The 19,833-nt window shown below is 42.0% G+C and overlaps 1 protein-coding gene across 12 annotated transcripts in view; it reads left to right on the forward strand.

The window, feature by feature from the left end:
• Positions 1-19,833, forward strand: part of LOC118388049 (cAMP-specific 3',5'-cyclic phosphodiesterase 4D-like) — a 469,033-nt gene that overhangs the window by 372,412 nt on the left and 76,788 nt on the right. For 8 of the 12 annotated variants that reach the window (XR_008142771.1, XM_052525216.1, XM_052525222.1 and 5 more), the window contains 2 exons: positions 12,025-12,216; positions 14,965-15,027. Coding sequence is in view for 11 of the 12 variants with exons in the window: in XM_052525216.1 (XP_052381176.1) it covers positions 12,025-12,216; positions 14,965-15,027 (255 nt within the window). In the remaining variant the exon portion in view is untranslated. The remainder of the gene's footprint in view (positions 1-12,024; positions 12,217-14,964; positions 15,028-19,833) is intronic. The other 4 variants (XM_052525217.1, XM_052525226.1, XM_052525219.1 and 1 more) reach the window with 1 other exon arrangement.

Raw genomic sequence — 19,833 nt, forward strand, 5'->3', positions numbered from 1 at the left:
TCTGGTTCTAATGAAAGAGGACTGTAGTTCCACACTGACACCATTATTATTATCATGAAGATGTCCCGAAGCGTCTGGTTCTAATGAAGAGGACTGTAGTTCCACACTGACACCATTATTATTATCATGAAGATGTCCCGAGAGGCGTCTGGTTCTAATGAAGAGGACTGTAGTTCCACACTGACACCATTATTATTATCATGAAGATGTCCGAAGACGTCTGGTTCTAATGAAGAGGACTGTAGTTCCACACTGACACCATTATTATTATCATGAAGATGTCCGAAGGCGTCTGGTTCTAATGAAGAGGACTGTTCCACACTGACACCATTATTATTATCATGAAGATGTCCCGAAGGCGTCTGGTTCTAATGAAGAGGACTGTAGTTCCACACTGACACCATTATTATTATCATGAAGATGTCCTGAAGACGTCTGGTTCTAATGAAGAGGACTGTAGTTCCACACTGACACCATTATTATTATCATGAAGATGTCCTGAAGGCGTCTGGTTCTAATGAAGAGGACTGGAGTTCCACACTGACACCATTATTATTATCATGAAGATGTCCTGAAGACGTCTGGTTCTAATGAAGAGGACTGGAGTTCCACACTGACACCATTATTATTATCATGAAGATGTCCTGAAGGCGTCTGGTTCTAATGAAGAGGACTGGAGTTCCACACTGACACCATTATTATTATCATGAAGATGTCCTGAAGACGTCTGGTTCTAATGAAGAGGACTGTAGTTCCACACTGACACCATTATTATGATCATGAAGATGTCCTGAAGACGTCTGGTTCTAATGAAGAGGACTGTAGTTCCACACTGACACCATTATTATTATCATGAAGATGTCCTGAAGACGTCTGGTTCTAATGAAGAGGACTGGAGTTCCACACTGACACCATTATTATTATCATGAAGATGTCCTGAAGATGTCTGGTTCTAATGAAGAGGACTGTAGTTCCACACTGACACCATTATTATTATCACGAAGATGTCCTGAAGACGTCTGGTTCTAATGAAGAGGACTGGAGTTCCACACTGACACCATTATTATTATCACGAAGATGTCCTGAAGACGTCTGGTTCTAATGAAGAGGACTGGAGTTCCACACTGACACCATTATTATTATCATGAAGATGTCCTGAAGACGTCTGGTTCTAATGAAGAGGACTGGAGTTCCACACTGACACCATTATTATTATCATGAAGATGTCCTGAAGACGTCTGGTTCTAATGAAGAGGACTGGAGTTCCACACTGACACCATTATTATTATCATGAAGATGTCCTGAAGACGTCTGGTTCTAATGAAGAGGACTGGAGTTCCACACTGACACCATTATTATTATCATGAAGATGTCCTGAAGACGTCTGGTTCTAATGAAGAGGACTGGAGTTCCACACTGACACCATTATTATTATCATGAAGATGTCCCGAAGACGTCTGGTTCTAATGAAGAGGACTGAGTTCCACACTGACACCATTATTATTATCATGAAGATGTCCTGAAGACGTCTGGTTCTAATGAAGAGGACTGTAGTTCCACACTGACACCATTATTATTATCATGAAGATGTCCTGAAGACGTCTGGTTCTAATGAAGAGGACTGTAGTTCCACACTGACACCATTATTATTATCATGAAGATGTCCTGAAGACGTCTGGTTCTAATGAAGAGGACTGTAGTTCCACACTGACACCATTATTATTATCATGAAGATGTCCCGAAGACGTCTGGTTCTAATGAAGAGGACTGTAGTTCCACACTGACACCATTATTATTATCATGAAGATGTCCCGAAGACGTCTGGTTCTAATGAAGAGGACTGTAGTTCCACACTGACACCATTATTATTATCATGAAGATGTCCCGAAGACGTCTGGTTCTAATGAAGAGGACTGTAGTTCCACACTGACACCATTATTATTATCATGAAGATGTCCCTGAAGGCGTCTGGTTCTAATGAAGAGGACTGTAGTTCCACACTGACACCATTATTATTATCATGAAGATGTCCCGAAGACGTCTGGTTCTAATGAAGAGGACTGTAGTTCCACACTGACACCATTATTATTATCATGAAGATGTCCCGAAGACGTCTGGTTCTAATGAAGAGGACTGTAGTTCCACACTGACACCATTATTATTATCATGAAGATGTCCTGAAGACGTCTGGTTCTAATGAAGAGGACTGTAGTTCCACACTGACACCATTATTATTATCATGAAGATGTCCTGAAGACGTCTGGTTCTAATGAAGAGGACTGGAGTTCCACACTGACACCATTATTATTATCATGAAGATGTCCTGAAGACGTCTGGTTCTAATGAAGAGGACTGGAGTTCCACACTGACACCATTATTATTATCATGAAGATGTCCTGAAGACGTCTGGTTCTAATGAAGAGGACTGTAGTTCCACACTGACACCATTATTATTATCATGAAGATGTCCTGAAGACGTCTGGTTCTAATGAAGAGGACTGTAGTTCCACACTGACACCATTATTATTATCATGAAGATGTCCTGAAGACGTCTGGTTCTAATGAAGAGGACTGTAGTTCCACACTGACACCATTATTATTATCATGAAGATGTCCTGAAGACGTCTGGTTCTAATGAAGAGGACTGGAGTTCCACACTGACACCATTATTATTATCATGAAGATGTCCTGAAGATGTCTGGTTCTAATGAAGAGGACTGAGTTCCACACTGACACCATTATTATTATCATGAAGATGTCCTGAAGACGTCTGGTTCTAATGAAGAGGACTGGAGTTCCACACTGACACCATTATTATTATCATGAAGATGTCCTGAAGACGTCTGGTTCTAATGAAGAGGACTGGAGTTCCACACTGACACCATTATTATTATCATGAAGATGTCCTGAAGACGTCTGGTTCTAATGAAGAGGACTGGAGTTCCACACTGACACCATTATTATTATCATGAAGATGTCCTGAAGACGTCTGGTTCTAATGAAGAGGACTGGAGTTCCACACTGACACCATTATTATTATCATGAAGATGTCCTGAAGACGTCTGGTTCTAATGAAGAGGACTGGAGTTCCACACTGACACCATTATTATTATCATGAAGATGTCCTGAAGGCGTCTGGTTCTAATGAAGAGGACTGGAGTTCCACACTGACACCATTATTATTATCATGAAGATGTCCTGAAGGCGTCTGGTTCTAATGAAGAGGACTGAGTTCCACACTGACACCATTATTATTATCATGAAGACGTCCTGGTTCTAATGAAGAGGACTGTAGTTCCACACTGACACCATTATTATTATCATGAAGATGTCCTGAAGACGTCTGGTTCTAATGAAGAGGACTGTAGTTCCACACTGACACCATTATTATTATCATGAAGATGTCCTGAAGACGTCTGGTTCTAATGAAGAGGACTGGAGTTCCACACTGACACCATTATTATTATCATGAAGATGTCCTGAAGACGTCTGGTTCTAATGAAGAGGACTGGAGTTCCACACTGACACCATTATTATTATCATGAAGATGTCCTGAAGACGTCTGGTTCTAATGAAGAGGACTGTAGTTCCACACTGACACCATTATTATTATCATGAAGATGTCCTGAAGACGTCTGGTTCTAATGAAGAGGACTGGAGTTCCACACTGACACCATTATTATTATCATGAAGATGTCCTGAAGACGTCTGGTTCTAATGAAGAGGACTGGAGTTCCACACTGACACCATTATTATTATCATGAAGATGTCCCGAAGACGTCTGGTTCTAATGAAGAGGACTGTAGTTCCACACTGACACCATTATTATTATCATGAAGATGTCCGAAGACGTCTGGTTCTAATGAAGAGGACTGTAGTTCCACACTGACACCATTATTATTATCATGAAGATGTCCTGAAGGCGTCTGGTTCTAATGAAGAGGACTGTAGTTCCACACTGACACCATTATTATTATCATGAAGATGTCCTGAAGACGTCTGGTTCTAATGAAGAGGACTGTAGTTCCACACTGACACCATTATTATTATCATGAAGATGTCCTGAAGGCGTCTGGTTCTAATGAAGAGGACTGTAGTTCCACACTGACACCATTATTATTATCATGAAGATGTCCTGAAGGCGTCTGGTTCTAATGAAGAGGACTGTAGTTCCACACTGACACCATTATTATTATCATGAAGATGTCCCGAAGGCGTCTGGTTCTAATGAAGAGGACTGTAGTTCCACACTGACACCATTATTATTATCATGAAGATGTCCCGAAGGCGTCTGGTTCTAATGAAGAGGACTGTAGTTCCACACTGACACCATTATTATTATCATGAAGATGTCCCGAAGCGTCTGGTTCTAATGAAGAGGACTGTAGTTCCACACTGACACCATTATTATTATCATGAAGATGTCCCGAAGCGTCTGGTTCTAATGAAGAGGACTGTAGTTCCACACTGACACCATTATTATTATCATGAAGATGTCCGAAGGCGTCTGGTTCTAATGAAGAGGACTGTAGTTCCACACTGACACCATTATTATTATCATGAAGATGTCCCGAAGCGTCTGGTTCTAATGAAGAGGACTGTAGTTCCACACTGACACCATTATTATTATCATGAAGATGTCCTGAAGGCGTCTGGTTCTAATGAAGAGGACTGTAGTTCCACACTGACACCATTATTATTATCATGAAGATGTCCTGAAGACGTCTGGTTCTAATGAAGAGGACTGGAGTTCCACACTGACACCATTATTATTATCATGAAGATGTCCTGAAGACGTCTGGTTCTAATGAAGAGGACTGTAGTTCCACACTGACACCATTATTATTATCATGAAGATGTCCTGAAGACGTCTGGTTCTAATGAAGAGGACTGGAGTTCCACACTGACACCATTATTATTATCATGAAGATGTCCCGAAGACGTCTGGTTCTAATGAAGAGGACTGTAGTTCCACACTGACACCATTATTATTATCATGAAGATGTCCCGAAGACGTCGTGTTCTAATGAAGAGGACTGTAGTTCCACACTGACACCATTATTATTATCATGAAGATGTCCTGAAGACGTCTGGTTCTAATGAAGAGGACTGTAGTTCCACACTGACACCATTATTATTATCATGAAGATGTCCTGAAGACGTCTGGTTCTAATGAAGAGGACTGTAGTTCCACACTGACACCATTATTATTATCATGAAGATGTCCTGAAGGCGTCTGGTTCTAATGAAGAGGACTGTAGTTCCACACTGACACCATTATTATTATCATGAAGATGTCCCGAAGGCGTCTGGTTCTAATGAAGAGGACTGTAGTTCCACACTGACACCATTATTATTATCATGAAGATGTCCGAAGGCGTCTGGTTCTAATGAAGAGGACTGTAGTTCCACACTGACACCATTATTATTATCATGAAGATGTCCGAAGCGTCTGGTTCTAATGAAGAGGACTGTAGTTCCACACTGACACCATTATTATTATCATGAAGATGTCCGAAGGCGTCTGGTTCTAATGAAGAGGACTGTAGTTCCACACTGACACCATTATTATTATCATGAAGATGTCCCGAAGGCGTCTGGTTCTAATGAAGAGGACTGTAGTTCCACACTGACACCATTATTATTATCATGAAGATGTCCCGAAGGCGTCTGGTTCTAATGAAGAGGACTGTAGTTCCACACTGACACCATTATTATTATCATGAAGATGTCCGAAGACGTCTGGTTCTAATGAAGAGGACTGTAGTTCCACACTGACACCATTATTATTATCATGAAGATGTCCTGAAGACGTCTGGTTCTAATGAAGAGGACTGGAGTTCCACACTGACACCATTATTATTATCATGAAGATGTCCTGAAGACGTCTGGTTCTAATGAAGAGGACTGGAGTTCCACACTGACACCATTATTATTATCATGAAGATGTCCTGAAGACGTCTGGTTCTAATGAAGAGGACTGGAGTTCCACACTGACACCATTATTATGATCATGAAGATGTCCCGAAGATGTCTGGTTCTAATGAAGAGGACTGGAGTTCCACACTGACACCATTATTATTATCATGAAGATGTCCCGAAGACGTCTGGTTCTAATGAAGAGGACTGTAGTTCCACACTGACACCATTATTATTATCATGAAGATGTCCTGAAGACGTCTGGTTCTAATGAAGAGGACTGGAGTTCCACACTGACACCATTATTATTATCATGAAGATGTCCTGAAGACGTCTGGTTCTAATGAAGAGGACTGGAGTTCCACACTGACACCATTATTATTATCATGAAGATGTCCTGAAGGCGTCTGGTTCTAATGAAGAGGACTGTAGTTCCACACTGACACCATTATTATTATCATGAAGATGTCCTGAAGGCGTCTGGTTGTAATGAAGAGGACTGGAGTTCCACACTGACACCATTATTATTATCATGAAGATGTCCTGAAGGCGTCTGGTTCTAATGAAGAGGACTGTAGTTCCACACTGACACCATTATTATTATCATGAAGATGTCCTGAAGGCGTCTGGTTCTAATGAAGAGGACTGTAGTTCCACACTGACACCATTATTATTATCATGAAGATGTCCTGAAGACGTCTGGTTCTAATGAAGAGGACTGGAGTTCCACACTGACACCATTATTATTATCATGAAGATGTCCTGAAGGCGTCTGGTTCTAATGAAGAGGACTGTAGTTCCACACTGACACCATTATTATTATCATGAAGATGTCCCGAAGGCGTCTGGTTCTAATGAAGAGGACTGTAGTTCCACACTGACACCATTATTATTATCATGAAGATGTCCCAAGGCGTCTGGTTCTAATGAAGAGGACTGTAGTTCCACACTGACACCATTATTATTATCATGAAGATGTCCCGAAGACGTCTGGTTCTAATGAAGAGGACTGTAGTTCCACACTGACACCATTATTATTATCATGAAGATGTCCCGAAGACGTCTGGTTCTAATGAAGAGGACTGTAGTTCCACACTGACACCATTATTATTATCATGAAGATGTCCCGAAGACGTCTGGTTCTAATGAAGAGGACTGTAGTTCCACACTGACACCATTATTATTATCATGAAGATGTCCCGAAGACGTCTGGTTCTAATGAAGAGGACTGTAGTTCCACACTGACACCATTATTATTATCATGAAGATGTCCTGAAGACGTCTGGTTCTAATGAAGAGGACTGTAGTTCCACACTGACACCATTATTATTATCATGAAGATGTCCTGAAGACGTCTGGTTCTAATGAAGAGGACTGGAGTTCCACACTGACACCATTGTTATTATCATGAAGATGTTCTGAAGACGTCTGGTTCTAATGAAGAGGACTGGAGTTCCACACTGACACCATTATTATTATCATGAAGATGTCCTGAAGACGTCTGGTTCTAATGAAGAGGACTGGAGTTCCACACTGACACCATTATTATTATCATGAAGATGTCCCGAAGACGTCTGGTTCTAATGAAGAGGACTGTAGTTCCACACTGACACCATTATTATTATCATGAAGATGTCCTGAAGACGTCTGATTCTAATGAAGAGGACTGGAGTTCCACACTGACACCATTATTATTATCATGAAGATGTCCTGAAGACGTCTGGTTCTAATGAAGAGGACTGTAGTTCCACACTGACACCATTATTATTATCATGAAGATGTCCTGAAGACGTCTGGTTCTAATGAAGAGGACTGGAGTTCCACACTGACACCATTATTATTATCATGAAGGTGGATTTACAGGAAATTGACTATGTACATGTAAGCCCTATAGAGTTATATAACTGAGATTGACACTTCTACTCATTGATCACTTTTAGACAGGGCTGCTGTACTTTTGGGCAGTTTGTTCCTAAAGTTGTCGGCACTCCTAACTCAGAGTTTCATAAAGATTTGGTTAAACATTCCTAACTATGAGAAGTAGGTTGTACAAATGAAGAACACTGAGACAGAAGCAAGTCACCGGAGAAGTCACTGTTACACTTTTCAATGCAATGGAAGAACTAGATCATGATGGCGTAGAAATTCATAGTCCCTATAGCCCTGTGAATCACACAAAGACTGACGTACAGGATAGAGTAGATAGAGGACAATCGGAAGCATGAATAAAGCCAGCTCTCATCATACCCCAGGCCTCCTTGTGAGGTGGCCCACTTCGGCTGAATTGTCTTCAGGGAGAGTCTTTAAACAGATAAGGCTGATGATGTAGGTAGGGGACCTAGTTTGGTCCCAACATCACACTGGGGAATCCCTTGTGTGTGTGGTCCTGTGTGTGTCTGTACGTCTGTGTTTGTGTGATTATGTTTTCAAGCATGCATCTGTCTATTGTGTCTGTGTGTGTGTGTGTGTGTGTGTGTGGGTGTGCAGGCTTTCTCCAAGCCCCCCCTCTTTGTGTTTGCCACTTGGCAGATCCTAACTTAGGGAACATGGGTGACATCCATTCTTAATCGGAGCAGGAGGACAATGACATCATTGTGGCTTGACTAACCAGCCCAATTAGCTGTGCTAGTTAACTCACCTGTGTCTATGTGTCTGGAGATTCCACACCTACACGCCAGTCTCCTATAGTCAGTTTCCTGACCTGTGTTGCTAATTATCACAACACAGTTCTACAAAGACTATGCTCAGGTAGTTCTATAGAGACTATACTCAGGTAGTTCTATAGAGACTATACCCAACTAGTTCTAAAGAGACTATACTCAGGTAGTTCTATAGAGACTATACTCAGGTAGTTCTATAGAGACTATGCTCAGGTAGTTCTAAAGAGACTATACTCAGGTAGTTCTACAGAGACTATACTCAACTAGTTCTATAGAGACTATACTCAGGTAGGTCTACAGAGATTATACTCAGGTAGTTCTATATAGACTATACTCAGGTAGTTCTACAGAGACTATACTCAGGGAGTTCTACAAAGACTATACTCAGGTAGTTCTATAGAGACTATACTCAGGTAGTTCTACAGAGACTATACTCAGCTAGTTCTATAGAGACTATACTCAGGTAGTTCTACAGAGACTATACTCAGGTAGTTCTACAGAGACTATACTCAGGTAGTTCTATAGAGACTATACTCAGGTAGTTCTAAAGAGACTATAGTCAGGTAGTTCTACAAAGACGATACTCAGGTAGTTCTATAGAGACTGTACTCAGGGAGTTCCACAGAGACTATACTCAGGTAGGTCTACAGAGATTATACTCAGGTAGTTCTATATAGACTATACTCAGGTAGTTCTACAGAGACTATACTCAGGGAGTTCTACAAAGACTATACTCAGGTAGTTCTATAGAGACTATACTCAGGTAATTGTACAGAGACTATACTCAGGTAATTGTACAGAGACTATACTCAGGTAGTTCTACAGAGACTATACTCAAGTAGTTCTACATAGGCTATATTCTGGTAGTTCTACATAGACTATACTCAGGTACTTTTCCAGAGACTATATTCAGGTAGTTCTACAGGGACTATACTCAGCTAGTTCTATAGAGACTCTACTCAGGTAATTGTACAGAGGCTATACTCAGCTAGTTCTATAGATACTATACTCAGGTAGTTCTACAGAGGATATATTTAGGTAGTTCTACATAGACTATACTCAGGTAGTTCTACAGAGACTGTACTCAGGTAGTTCTACAGAGACTGTACTGAGGTAGTTCTACAGAGAATATTCAGGTAGTTCTACATAGACTATACTCAGCTAGTTCTATAGAGCCTCTACTCAGGTAATTGTACAGATACTATATTCCGGTAGTTCTACAGAAACTATACTCAGCTAGTTCTATAGAGACTATACTCAGTTAGTTCTATAGAGACTATACTCGGGTAGTTCTACAGAGACTATACTCAGGTACTTCTACAGAGACTATATTCAGATAGTTCTGCAGAGGCTATACTCAGGTACTTCTACAGAGACTATATTCAGGTAGTTCTACAGAAATTATAGTCAGGTAGTTCTATAGAGACTATACTCAGGTAGTTCTATAGAGACTATACTCAGGTAGTTCTACAGAGATTATTCAGGTAGTTCTACAGAGACTATATTCAGGTATTTCTACAGAGACTATACTCAGGTAGTTCTACAGCGACTATATTCAGGTAGTTCTACAGAGACTATACTCAGGTAGTTCTACATAGACTATACTCGGGTAGTTCTACAGAGACTATACTCAGCTAGTTCTATAGAGACTATACGCATGTAGATCTATAGAGACTATACTCAGGTAGTTCTATAGAGGCTATACTCAGGGAGTTCTACAGAGACCATACCCAGGTAGTTCTATAGAGACTATACTCAGGTAGTTCTACATAGACTATACTCGGGTAGTTCTACAGAGACTATACTCAGCTAGTTCTATATAGACTATACGCATGTAGTTCTATAGAGACTATACTCATGTAGTTCTATAGAGACTATACTCAGGTAGTTCTACAGAGACTATACTCGGGTAGTTTTATAGAGACTATACTCGGGTAGTTCTATAGAGACTATACTTGGGTAGTTCTATTGAGACTATACTCAGGTAGTTCTATAGAGACTATAATCAGGTAGATCTACAGAGACTATACTCGGGTAGTTTTATAGAGACTATATTCAGGTAGTTCTACAGAAATTATAGTCGGGTAGTTCTACAGAAATTATAGTCAGGTAGTTCTACAGAGACTATACTCAGGTAGTTCTATAGAGACTATACTCAGGTAGTTCTACAGAGACTATATTCAGGTAGTTCTACAGAGACTATATTCAGGTATTTCTACAGAGACTACACTCAGGTAGTTCTATAGAGACTATGCTCAGGTAGTTCTACAGTGACTATATTCAGGTAGTTCTACAGAGACTATACTCAGCTAGTTCTATAGAGACTATACTCAGCTAGTTCTATAGAGGCTATACTCAGGGAGTTCTACAGAGACTATACCCAGGTAGTTCTATAGAGACTATACTCAGGTAGTTCTACATAGACTATACTTGGGTAGTTCTACAGAGACTATACTCAGCTAGTTCTATAGAGACTATACTCAGGGAGTACTACAGAGACTATACTCAGGTAGTTCTATATAGACTATACTCAGGTAGTTTTATAGAGACTATACGCATGTAGTTCTATAGAGACTATACTCAGGTAGTTCTATAGAGACTATACTCAGGTAGTTCTACAGAGACTATACTCAGGTAGTTTTATAGAGACTATCCTCGGGTAGTTCTATAGAGACTATACTTGGGTAGTTCTATTGAGTCTATACTCAGGTAGTTCTATAGAGACTATACTCAGGTAGATCTACAGTGACTATACTCAGGTAGTTTTATAGAGACTATACTCGGGTAGTTCTACAGAGACTGTACTCAGGTAGTTCTACAGAGGCTATATTCAGGTAGTTCTACATAGACTATACTCAGGTAGTTCTACAGAGACTATATTCGGGTAGTTCTACAGAGACTATACTCAGGTAGTTCTATAGATACTATACTCAGGTAGTTCTATAGAGACTATACTCAGCTAGTTCTATTGATACTATACTCAGGTAGTTCTATAGAGGCTATACTCAGGTAGTTCTATAGAGACTATACTCAGGTAGTTCTATAGAGACTATACTCAGGTAGATCTATAGAGACTATACTCAGGTAGTTCTACAGAGACTATACTCAGGTAGTTATGTATATAGAGACTATACTCAGCTAGTTCTATAGAGACTAGAGACTATACTCAGATAGTTCTATGGAGACTATACTCAGGTAGTTCTACAGAGGCTATACTCAGGTAGTTAGTTCTACAGAGTCTATACTCAGGTAGTTCTACAGAGACTATACTTACGTGGTTCAATAAAGAACTTTAACCTCGGGGTGCTCTCCAGAAATATTGTCCATAAATTATCTCATTGGGCAAGAAGGGGTACATCTTCCAACGCTAATGAGCAAAAGCATATTTTTGGATTGTGAATGTGACACCTCTCTTCTAACATTTAATCTCTCTGTCTCTCCGTAGCTTCGATGTTGACAATGGCACATCATCGGGACGCAGCCCCCTGGACCCCATGGCCAGTCCAGGGTCAGGGCTCATCCTGCAGGCCAACTTTGTCCACAGTCAGCGGAGAGAGTCCTTCCTCTACCGCTCGGACTCGGACTACGACCTGTCACCCAAGTCCATGTCCAGAAACTCCTCCATCGCCAGCGACATGTGAGCGCAAATCTTGTACTTCTTCTCCCTTTCTAAACCATTGTTGATTGTGACTTTCTCTAATAATACACATTATAACCATTAAAGTGATCATCTTAGCTGGCTAATTTATCTTGGCTGGCTAACGAGCTAACGAGCTAACGAGCTAACGAGCTAACGAGCTAACTGGTTAACCATTGACATCCCTAATCTGAACAATTGTTCTAAAGATGTTAAAACAAACATGTGTTTCCATCAGGAGAATATTCATGGTGTTATGTTATGGGAAGTCAAAGAGTGGTCTTTAACAGTGATCGAAACTAAATCAAATGATCTATATGAAATTTTAAATTGAAAGCGAAGGTGGATTTGGTGCCCCCTAAACATGACTTGAGTATTATGTTCCATTTTGTCTCCCAGAGAGTTTGTTGAGGTCATGTCAGGTCGAAAGTATTGGAATATATCCACTACTTACCTCCCCTGAAGTAATGAGCCTGTTATTCAGATGCCTCAATTGTAAATCACTCATCACTCATCACTCAAGTAGGTGACCTGTGGCTGAATTTTCCATACAAATGTAATACAAACTAATCCCTCCCAAGTTCAAATATTTGTAAGAAGCTATTATTGAATGGCTTAAAATAATGGTCCTCCAAATGGGATTTTTGTGGCCTGTAATCTGGACTAGTGACTTTCATCTGAAGTAGTACATCTCATACAAGACTCTTTTCCCAGGAAGTATCATGAGTCTTTTCCCACTAGTCATCATGGTATTTAAACAGACATTACAGACCACGGCACCAGGCCTTCACTCTGTCTTCTACACAGCATGACTTTGACCTTGTTGACCTCGGCACATAATCAGCCCCTGAATATGCCCTCTGTTTACACAGGTAGCACAATTCTGATATTTGGCCCAGTTACTGGCAAAAGAGCTGATCTGCTTGGTCAAAAGACCAATTAGTGGTAAATAAAATATCAGAATTGGTCTGACTGTGTAAACACAGCTATAATATACTTTTAACTCAGTCACTCCTCTTTAATCAGAGGGTTTCTTATGGGAAATTACATGAAGAAACTGTGGAGCCCCTGGAGCAGGGGAGTTAGCAACTCTGGTCCTGATGTGCCGGAGGTACCTAAAGTTTTCCTTTAGTTTTGCTTTAGACATGGAATACCATGTTGATGAAATGTATCCAATTTAATTTATCAATTAATGGATCTTCTCAGTTGGTGAAGTAATTAGTAGAGACAGGTGTGGTGCCTGGTTAGAATGAAATCCTGCAGTACCAGAGGTACTCAGAACCAGGGTTGCCTACCCCTGTCCTTCTGTCGCTCCACATACAATGGGATCCTCCAGTTTTTCCCCTAGGATTTTTTTCAGCTATGAATATAGGGGAAACACTGAATCCTCAATCCTCCATCTCCTCTTCCTGCTCTCCTCTCCTCTCCTCTCCTCTCATCTCCCCTCCCCTCTCCTCTCTCTCTCTCTCTCTCTCTCTCTCTCTCTCTCTCTCTCTCTCTCTCTCTCTCTCTCTCTCTCTCTCTCTCTCTCTTTAATGCCCTATAAGTACATACCAGGACACTGTCCTCCATGTCGTCCTTCCATCAGGAGGCTCAAACAGTAGACTGAAGTCATGTTGTCCTCTCTCTGTTGAGAGACAGACAGTGGACTGAAGTCATGTTGTCCTCTCTCTGTTGAGAGACAGACAGTGGACTGAAGTCATGTTGTCCTCTCTCTGTTGAGAGACAGACAGTGGACTGAAGTCATGTTGTCCTCTCTCTGTTGAGAGACAGACAGTGGACTGAAGTCATGTTGTCCTCTCTCTGTTGAGAGACAGAGAGTGGACTGAAGTCATGTTGTCCTCTCTCTGTTGAGAGACAGACAGTGGACTGAAGTCATGTTGTCCTCTCTCTGTTGAGAGACAGACAGTAGACTGAAGTCATGTTGTCCTCTCTCTGTTGAGAGACAGACAGTAGACTGAGGTCATGTTGTCCTCTCTCTGTTGAGAGACAGACAGTAGACTGAGGTCATGTTGTCCTCTCTCTGTTGAGAGACAGACAGTAGACTGAGGTCATGTTGTCCTCTCTCTGTTGAGAGACAGACAGTAGACTGAGGTCATGTTGTCCTCTCTCTGTTGAGAGACAGACAGTAGACTGAGGTCATGTTGTCCTCTCTCTGTTGAGAGACAGACAGTGGACTGAAGTCATGTTGTCATCTCTCTGTTGAGAGACAGACAGTAGACTGAGGTCATGTTGTCCTCTCTCTGTTGAGAGACAGACAGTAGACTGAGGTCATGTTGTCCTCTCTCTGTTGAGAGACAGACAGTGGACTGAAGTCATGTTGTCATCTCTCTGTTGAGAGACAGACAGTGGACTGAAGTCATCCTTGCTTGTGTCTAAATATATGTATCCTACATGTTTGTCTTAACCTTCCACAGTGCTGCTCTCAATGTTGCCTTCTGTTTCTCAGTTCATTCCATATGAGGATGCACATTGGCTATTTATGTCACTGCATCCTCTTTGTAAAAGGTGACAGAGTACAAACTAGGCCCCGTCTTCCTGAATCCTCTGTTGCACCGAGGTCTAACTCCATTGGTGTCATACTGACCTATCTAAGACCATCTGGACAGAAAGTCATTCATCAGACTATCTGACCTCCCAGCGGGATAAACTGGGCAAAAGATGTTGAAATGACGCAAGACAGAGACCTTGAATGACGCAACAAAACTGACTCGCTCAGTGTCCTCCATTTTGTGTTCTTATCGATAGGAATAACCACCTGCAGAGGCCAGGCCTGACCTCGCGACGGTCTGAGCCCGTCATTAGTGGAAAGTAAGTGAGGCCCTGCGGACAAACTCCAGTCGCTAACACTTAGTTTCACCCCTTCTTCATAAGGGCCAATGCACTGCCATGGTTATGACACAATCAGTACCATGTTCATTTTTGACACCTGACTATTGACAGTCGTAACACAAACTGTTGTTTCGGGAAAACGAGCTATGTAATCCCAATGTTACCCAGCCTGTTTGTCAAGGACCCCAGCTGTTGCACATTTTTAGTCTATTCAAGAAAAAACATATCTGATTCAGGTGTGCTAGTGTTGTAGCTGAAAAAATGTGTGAAATAGCTTGGGGTCCCCAAGAACCGGTTTGGGAAAAACAGAGCTAGCCAGCTAGCTAGTTTGCTAGCTCTCCCATGCAACGTTGTTTTGGTGACAACGGCAAAAGCTCAGTTTTCATAAGAGGACAGCTGTCGTCGCTCGTCTGCCATGTCAAAGGCTTGTTTAATGATGGTATCATTATGTCATGTTATGACAGTGTTATGAAGGCCTTATGACGGAGGCGTCTGCTAAAGTGTTAGCCCCCACCACACACACTAACAGCACGCGCTGACCATGCTGTTACGGACGAATGCTGTGCCTGTCTCTGCCTTGCTGCTCACACCTCACATCACAGACCACGTTAGACGCACGTGTCTCCAATACATCCTCATCTTTAATGCGCAGAATGGTAAAAAAAATACAAATAAAATGAATGACCAGATTGAATGAGAATTCAGGAAATTTGTCTCCCTAAATTTGATTGACACTCACAGCCAGAGAGAGGCTGACGTTTTAGATACATGGTTTAGTATTCTGGGCATTAAAACCTCACCCCCCAAATCCTTCCCTAAGTGGTGCACTCTGGTAGATCTTTCCACCCCTGTGGAACATCCCAATGACATGGCATGAAGGGATGGATCAAAGTGTGGTTTATGGGTTTAGACTCAAGATTAGGCCTAGTCTCTGGGTCTCAGAACATTGTTGTCTCATCTAACATGTGTGATGCTCATCTTTGTTTTACGAAGACTGCATGGCATGTAAAGAAGCAGTGTTAGAAACTTCCCCCAACTCCCCCCAACTCCAACCCCATCCTGATAATTTGTTTACCACTTTCCCCATCTCCTCATTTGAACAGAGTTGAAGTCATTGTAATAGTAGGCGTTTCGTAGCTCTGGTCCAGTGTGCCTTTCTCAACTATTCTACTAAGTAGTTGAGAAAGGCACACTAACGCTCTGTACCAGAGCTAGGCGTTCTGATGCTTTTGTACACTGGACATTCATTCATTTATTCAGAATTCTTATAAATACATTAAGATACAAGATACCTACAGATGTTGAACTCAGTTTTATTTTGACAAACATCCACAAAAGTGGAAAGTGTAGTCATCAGTCTGTCAGCAGATGGGATTTCAGATGGGATTTCAGGTCACAGTACATCTAAAGCCATCACATTATCAGAACCAAAACTACAATTGTGATGAGCACAAATTAATGAATGACGATACAATCTGCAAGACAAACTGAAATTGAGAAGGTGACTGTGGCTTTTCTACAAAATGAGCAACGGTCTTCAAAGGGGTTTTAATTTGGCTCGGAGGAGGCTCACCGTAACTCGACACCCACTTTATGCATAATGCAAGGCCTATGGGAGCTCTGTCATGAGCTTCCACTATAATCCCACCCGATATGCAGAAAGGGAAGGAGGAGCGCTATCAGGTGATGCCATCATAACATGTAACTGATATGCCTCCAGCGGCCTGAAAGAGTTGAGGATGGACGACCTAAAAGTGATTCGGCACTTTCAACATAGCCCGTTGACAGTGTGTTGTTGCTTCATAGCCAATTCGCCCTTGTTGAAAATGATCTATCCTTGTCGATTGCTTGAACAGTCAGGCTACTACATCCAGGCTATAATACATCCAGGCTATACTACATCCAGGCTACTACATCCAGGCTACTACATCCAGGCTATACTACATCCAGGCTACTACATCCAGACTACTACATCCAGGCTATACTACATCCAGGATACTACATCCAGGCTACTACATCCAGGCTATACTACATCCAGGCTACTACATCCAGACTACTACATCCAGGCTATACTACATCCAGGCTACTACATCCAGACTAGTACATCCAGGCTATACTACATCCAGGCTATACTACATCCAGGCTACTACATCCAGGCTATACTACATCCAGGCTACTACATCCAGGATACTACATCCAGGCTACTACATCCAGGCTACTACATCCAGGCTACTACATCCAGGCTACTACATCCAGGATACTACATCCAGGCTACTACATCCAGGCTACTACATCCAGGCTATACTACATCCAGGCTATACTACATCCAGGCTACTACATCCAGGCTATACTACATCCAGGCTACTACATCCAGGCTATACTACATCCAGGCTATACTACATCCAGGCTACTACATCCAGGCTATACTACATCCAGGCTATACTACATCCAGGCTACTACATCCAGGCTATACTACATCCAGGCTATACTACATCCAGGCTACTACATCCAGGCTATACTACATCCAGGCTATACTACATCCAGGCTACTACATCCAGGCTATACTACATCCAGGCTATACTACATCCAGGCTACTACATCCAGGCTATACTACATCCAGGCTATACTACATCCAGGCTAGTACATCCAGGCTATACTACATCCAGGCTACTACATCCAGGCTACTACATCCAGGCTATACTACATCCAGGCTATACTACATCCAGGCTACTACATCCAGGCTATACTACATCCAGGCTACTACATCCAGGCTATACTACATCCAGGCTACTACATCCAGGCTAGTACATCCAGGCTATACTACATCCAGGCTACTACATCCAGGCTATACTACATCCAGGCTATACTACATCCAGGCTACTACATCCAGGCTATACTACATCCAGGCTATACTACATCCAGGCTACTACATCCAGGCTATACTACATCCAGGCTATACTACATCCAGGCTACTACATCCAGGCTATACTACATCCAGGCTACTACATCCAGGCTATACTACATCCAGGCTATACTACATCCAGGCTATACTACATCCAGGCTACTACATCCAGGCTATACTACATCCAGGCTACTACATCCAGGCTATACTACATCCAGGCTATACTACATCCAGGCTAGTACATCCAGGCTATACTACACCCAGGCTATACTACACCCAGGCTACTTTCAACTTCTTTTGCAATACTTACGGACAATTCCTGTTTAAGGGGGAAAAAACATACTTTTATGCTGAATGAACGATAGAATGATAGTGATATTTAATGTGCAGTACGGGAGTCAAGAGCGTCATGGGAGCTAAGTTTAGCCAGCTTTATTTGTAGCACATTCCATACTAGCCATGTCTGATAGCGGCGCGTGAGAGTGGCACAACGCTTCCCATGGACGTTGACCTTTCTGTGTGTCAGTCATGATAGGGCGCTCAGTTAACTAGCCATAACTTGCGCCTGTGCGCATATACACACACTCAGACACACATAAACTCGACAGACCGCAAACCTCAGGAGCCATTATGAGACCACGAGCGACAAAAACATGCGTGAAATGGGACGGTTCTTCAGCGAGCCCAATGACTATCGAAGAGGGTATGTTTCCTTTGGGAGGGACCTTCTGAGGCAGTGTTGTTCAATCCTGGTCCTTGGGCCCTCCGGGGTTGTTCGAGCACTGTTGAATCAGATGTATTAGTGAAGGACTAGAATAAAAACCTGCACACCCTGTCTAGATCTCCAGGACTGATAGACACTGGTCCCTCTGTCTATTGGAAAAGAGCTGATGCCTCCTACCCCTCTATCCCTTACCCTACCCTGCTTCTCCCTGCACTAATGCCCGCTTAAGAGCACTCCTTCCTGGGTTAGCTATCGAGAAGCTGCCACCCGACTCCTCTACTGTGTGTGGTTCCTCTGAGTACACTGGTATCCATGCATGGGACTGTTTCATTGTGTTAGCAAGAGAATGCATGCATTCTGTGTTATGGGAATCCACTTCCAATCCAATGCATTGCATCTTAACACATGCTTAACTGAACAAGTACTTGGCCAACCATTCAGTTGTTTCTTAATGAAGTGCTAAGCTTTATAAAAAAAAATCTGTTTGAGACTTAAATGTAATGTAAATGTAAGTAGAGGGGATTCTATGCACCAGTTGCTGAAAAACAATTGACACTTGAAGTTGAGAAACTTGTGGCGAAGGAAGATTCATCCTTCTCATCCGTTGTTGTTGAACAATTTGCTCAGAAAGTTTTTGTTAAAAAAAATCTGTAATATCTGCAGAAACTCAACTGTAAACAAGTCTTCATTAAAATGCTCATACGAGCCAAAGAAGAACCTTTTAGGCCAAAACTCTAGCTAAACTCAAACTTTAGCTTCACACAGCAGTAAGTAATACAACTATGCTAGTCTCAACTATCCTCATTCTCTAAGCAAGGGTCAATATGTCCAAGGCCAAAGACACATTTGGGGAAATCGATCGGTTCTCCCATGAAACTAACCCAAGTAGCTCTGACACCACTTCTGGGGCAAGCAAGAGACAGTCAGGAGCTACTGAGGGGAGAGAGCGAGGGTAGAGAGTGAAAGAACTTGGCAGAGAGGGTTAGAAACTGATAGAGCTGAGAAAGAAAGAGGCAGGGAGATAAGTATTAGTATAACGGATGTGAAACGCTAGCTTAGTTAGCGGTGGTTCGCGCTAAATAGTGTTTCAATCGGTGACGTCACTTGCTCTGAGACCTTGAAGTAGTAGTTCCCCTTGCTCTGCAAGGGCCGCGGCTTT

This window comes from Oncorhynchus keta, chromosome 9 (genome assembly GCF_023373465.1).
Source record: "Oncorhynchus keta strain PuntledgeMale-10-30-2019 chromosome 9, Oket_V2, whole genome shotgun sequence".
NCBI classification, from domain to species: Eukaryota; Metazoa; Chordata; class Actinopteri; order Salmoniformes; family Salmonidae; genus Oncorhynchus; species Oncorhynchus keta.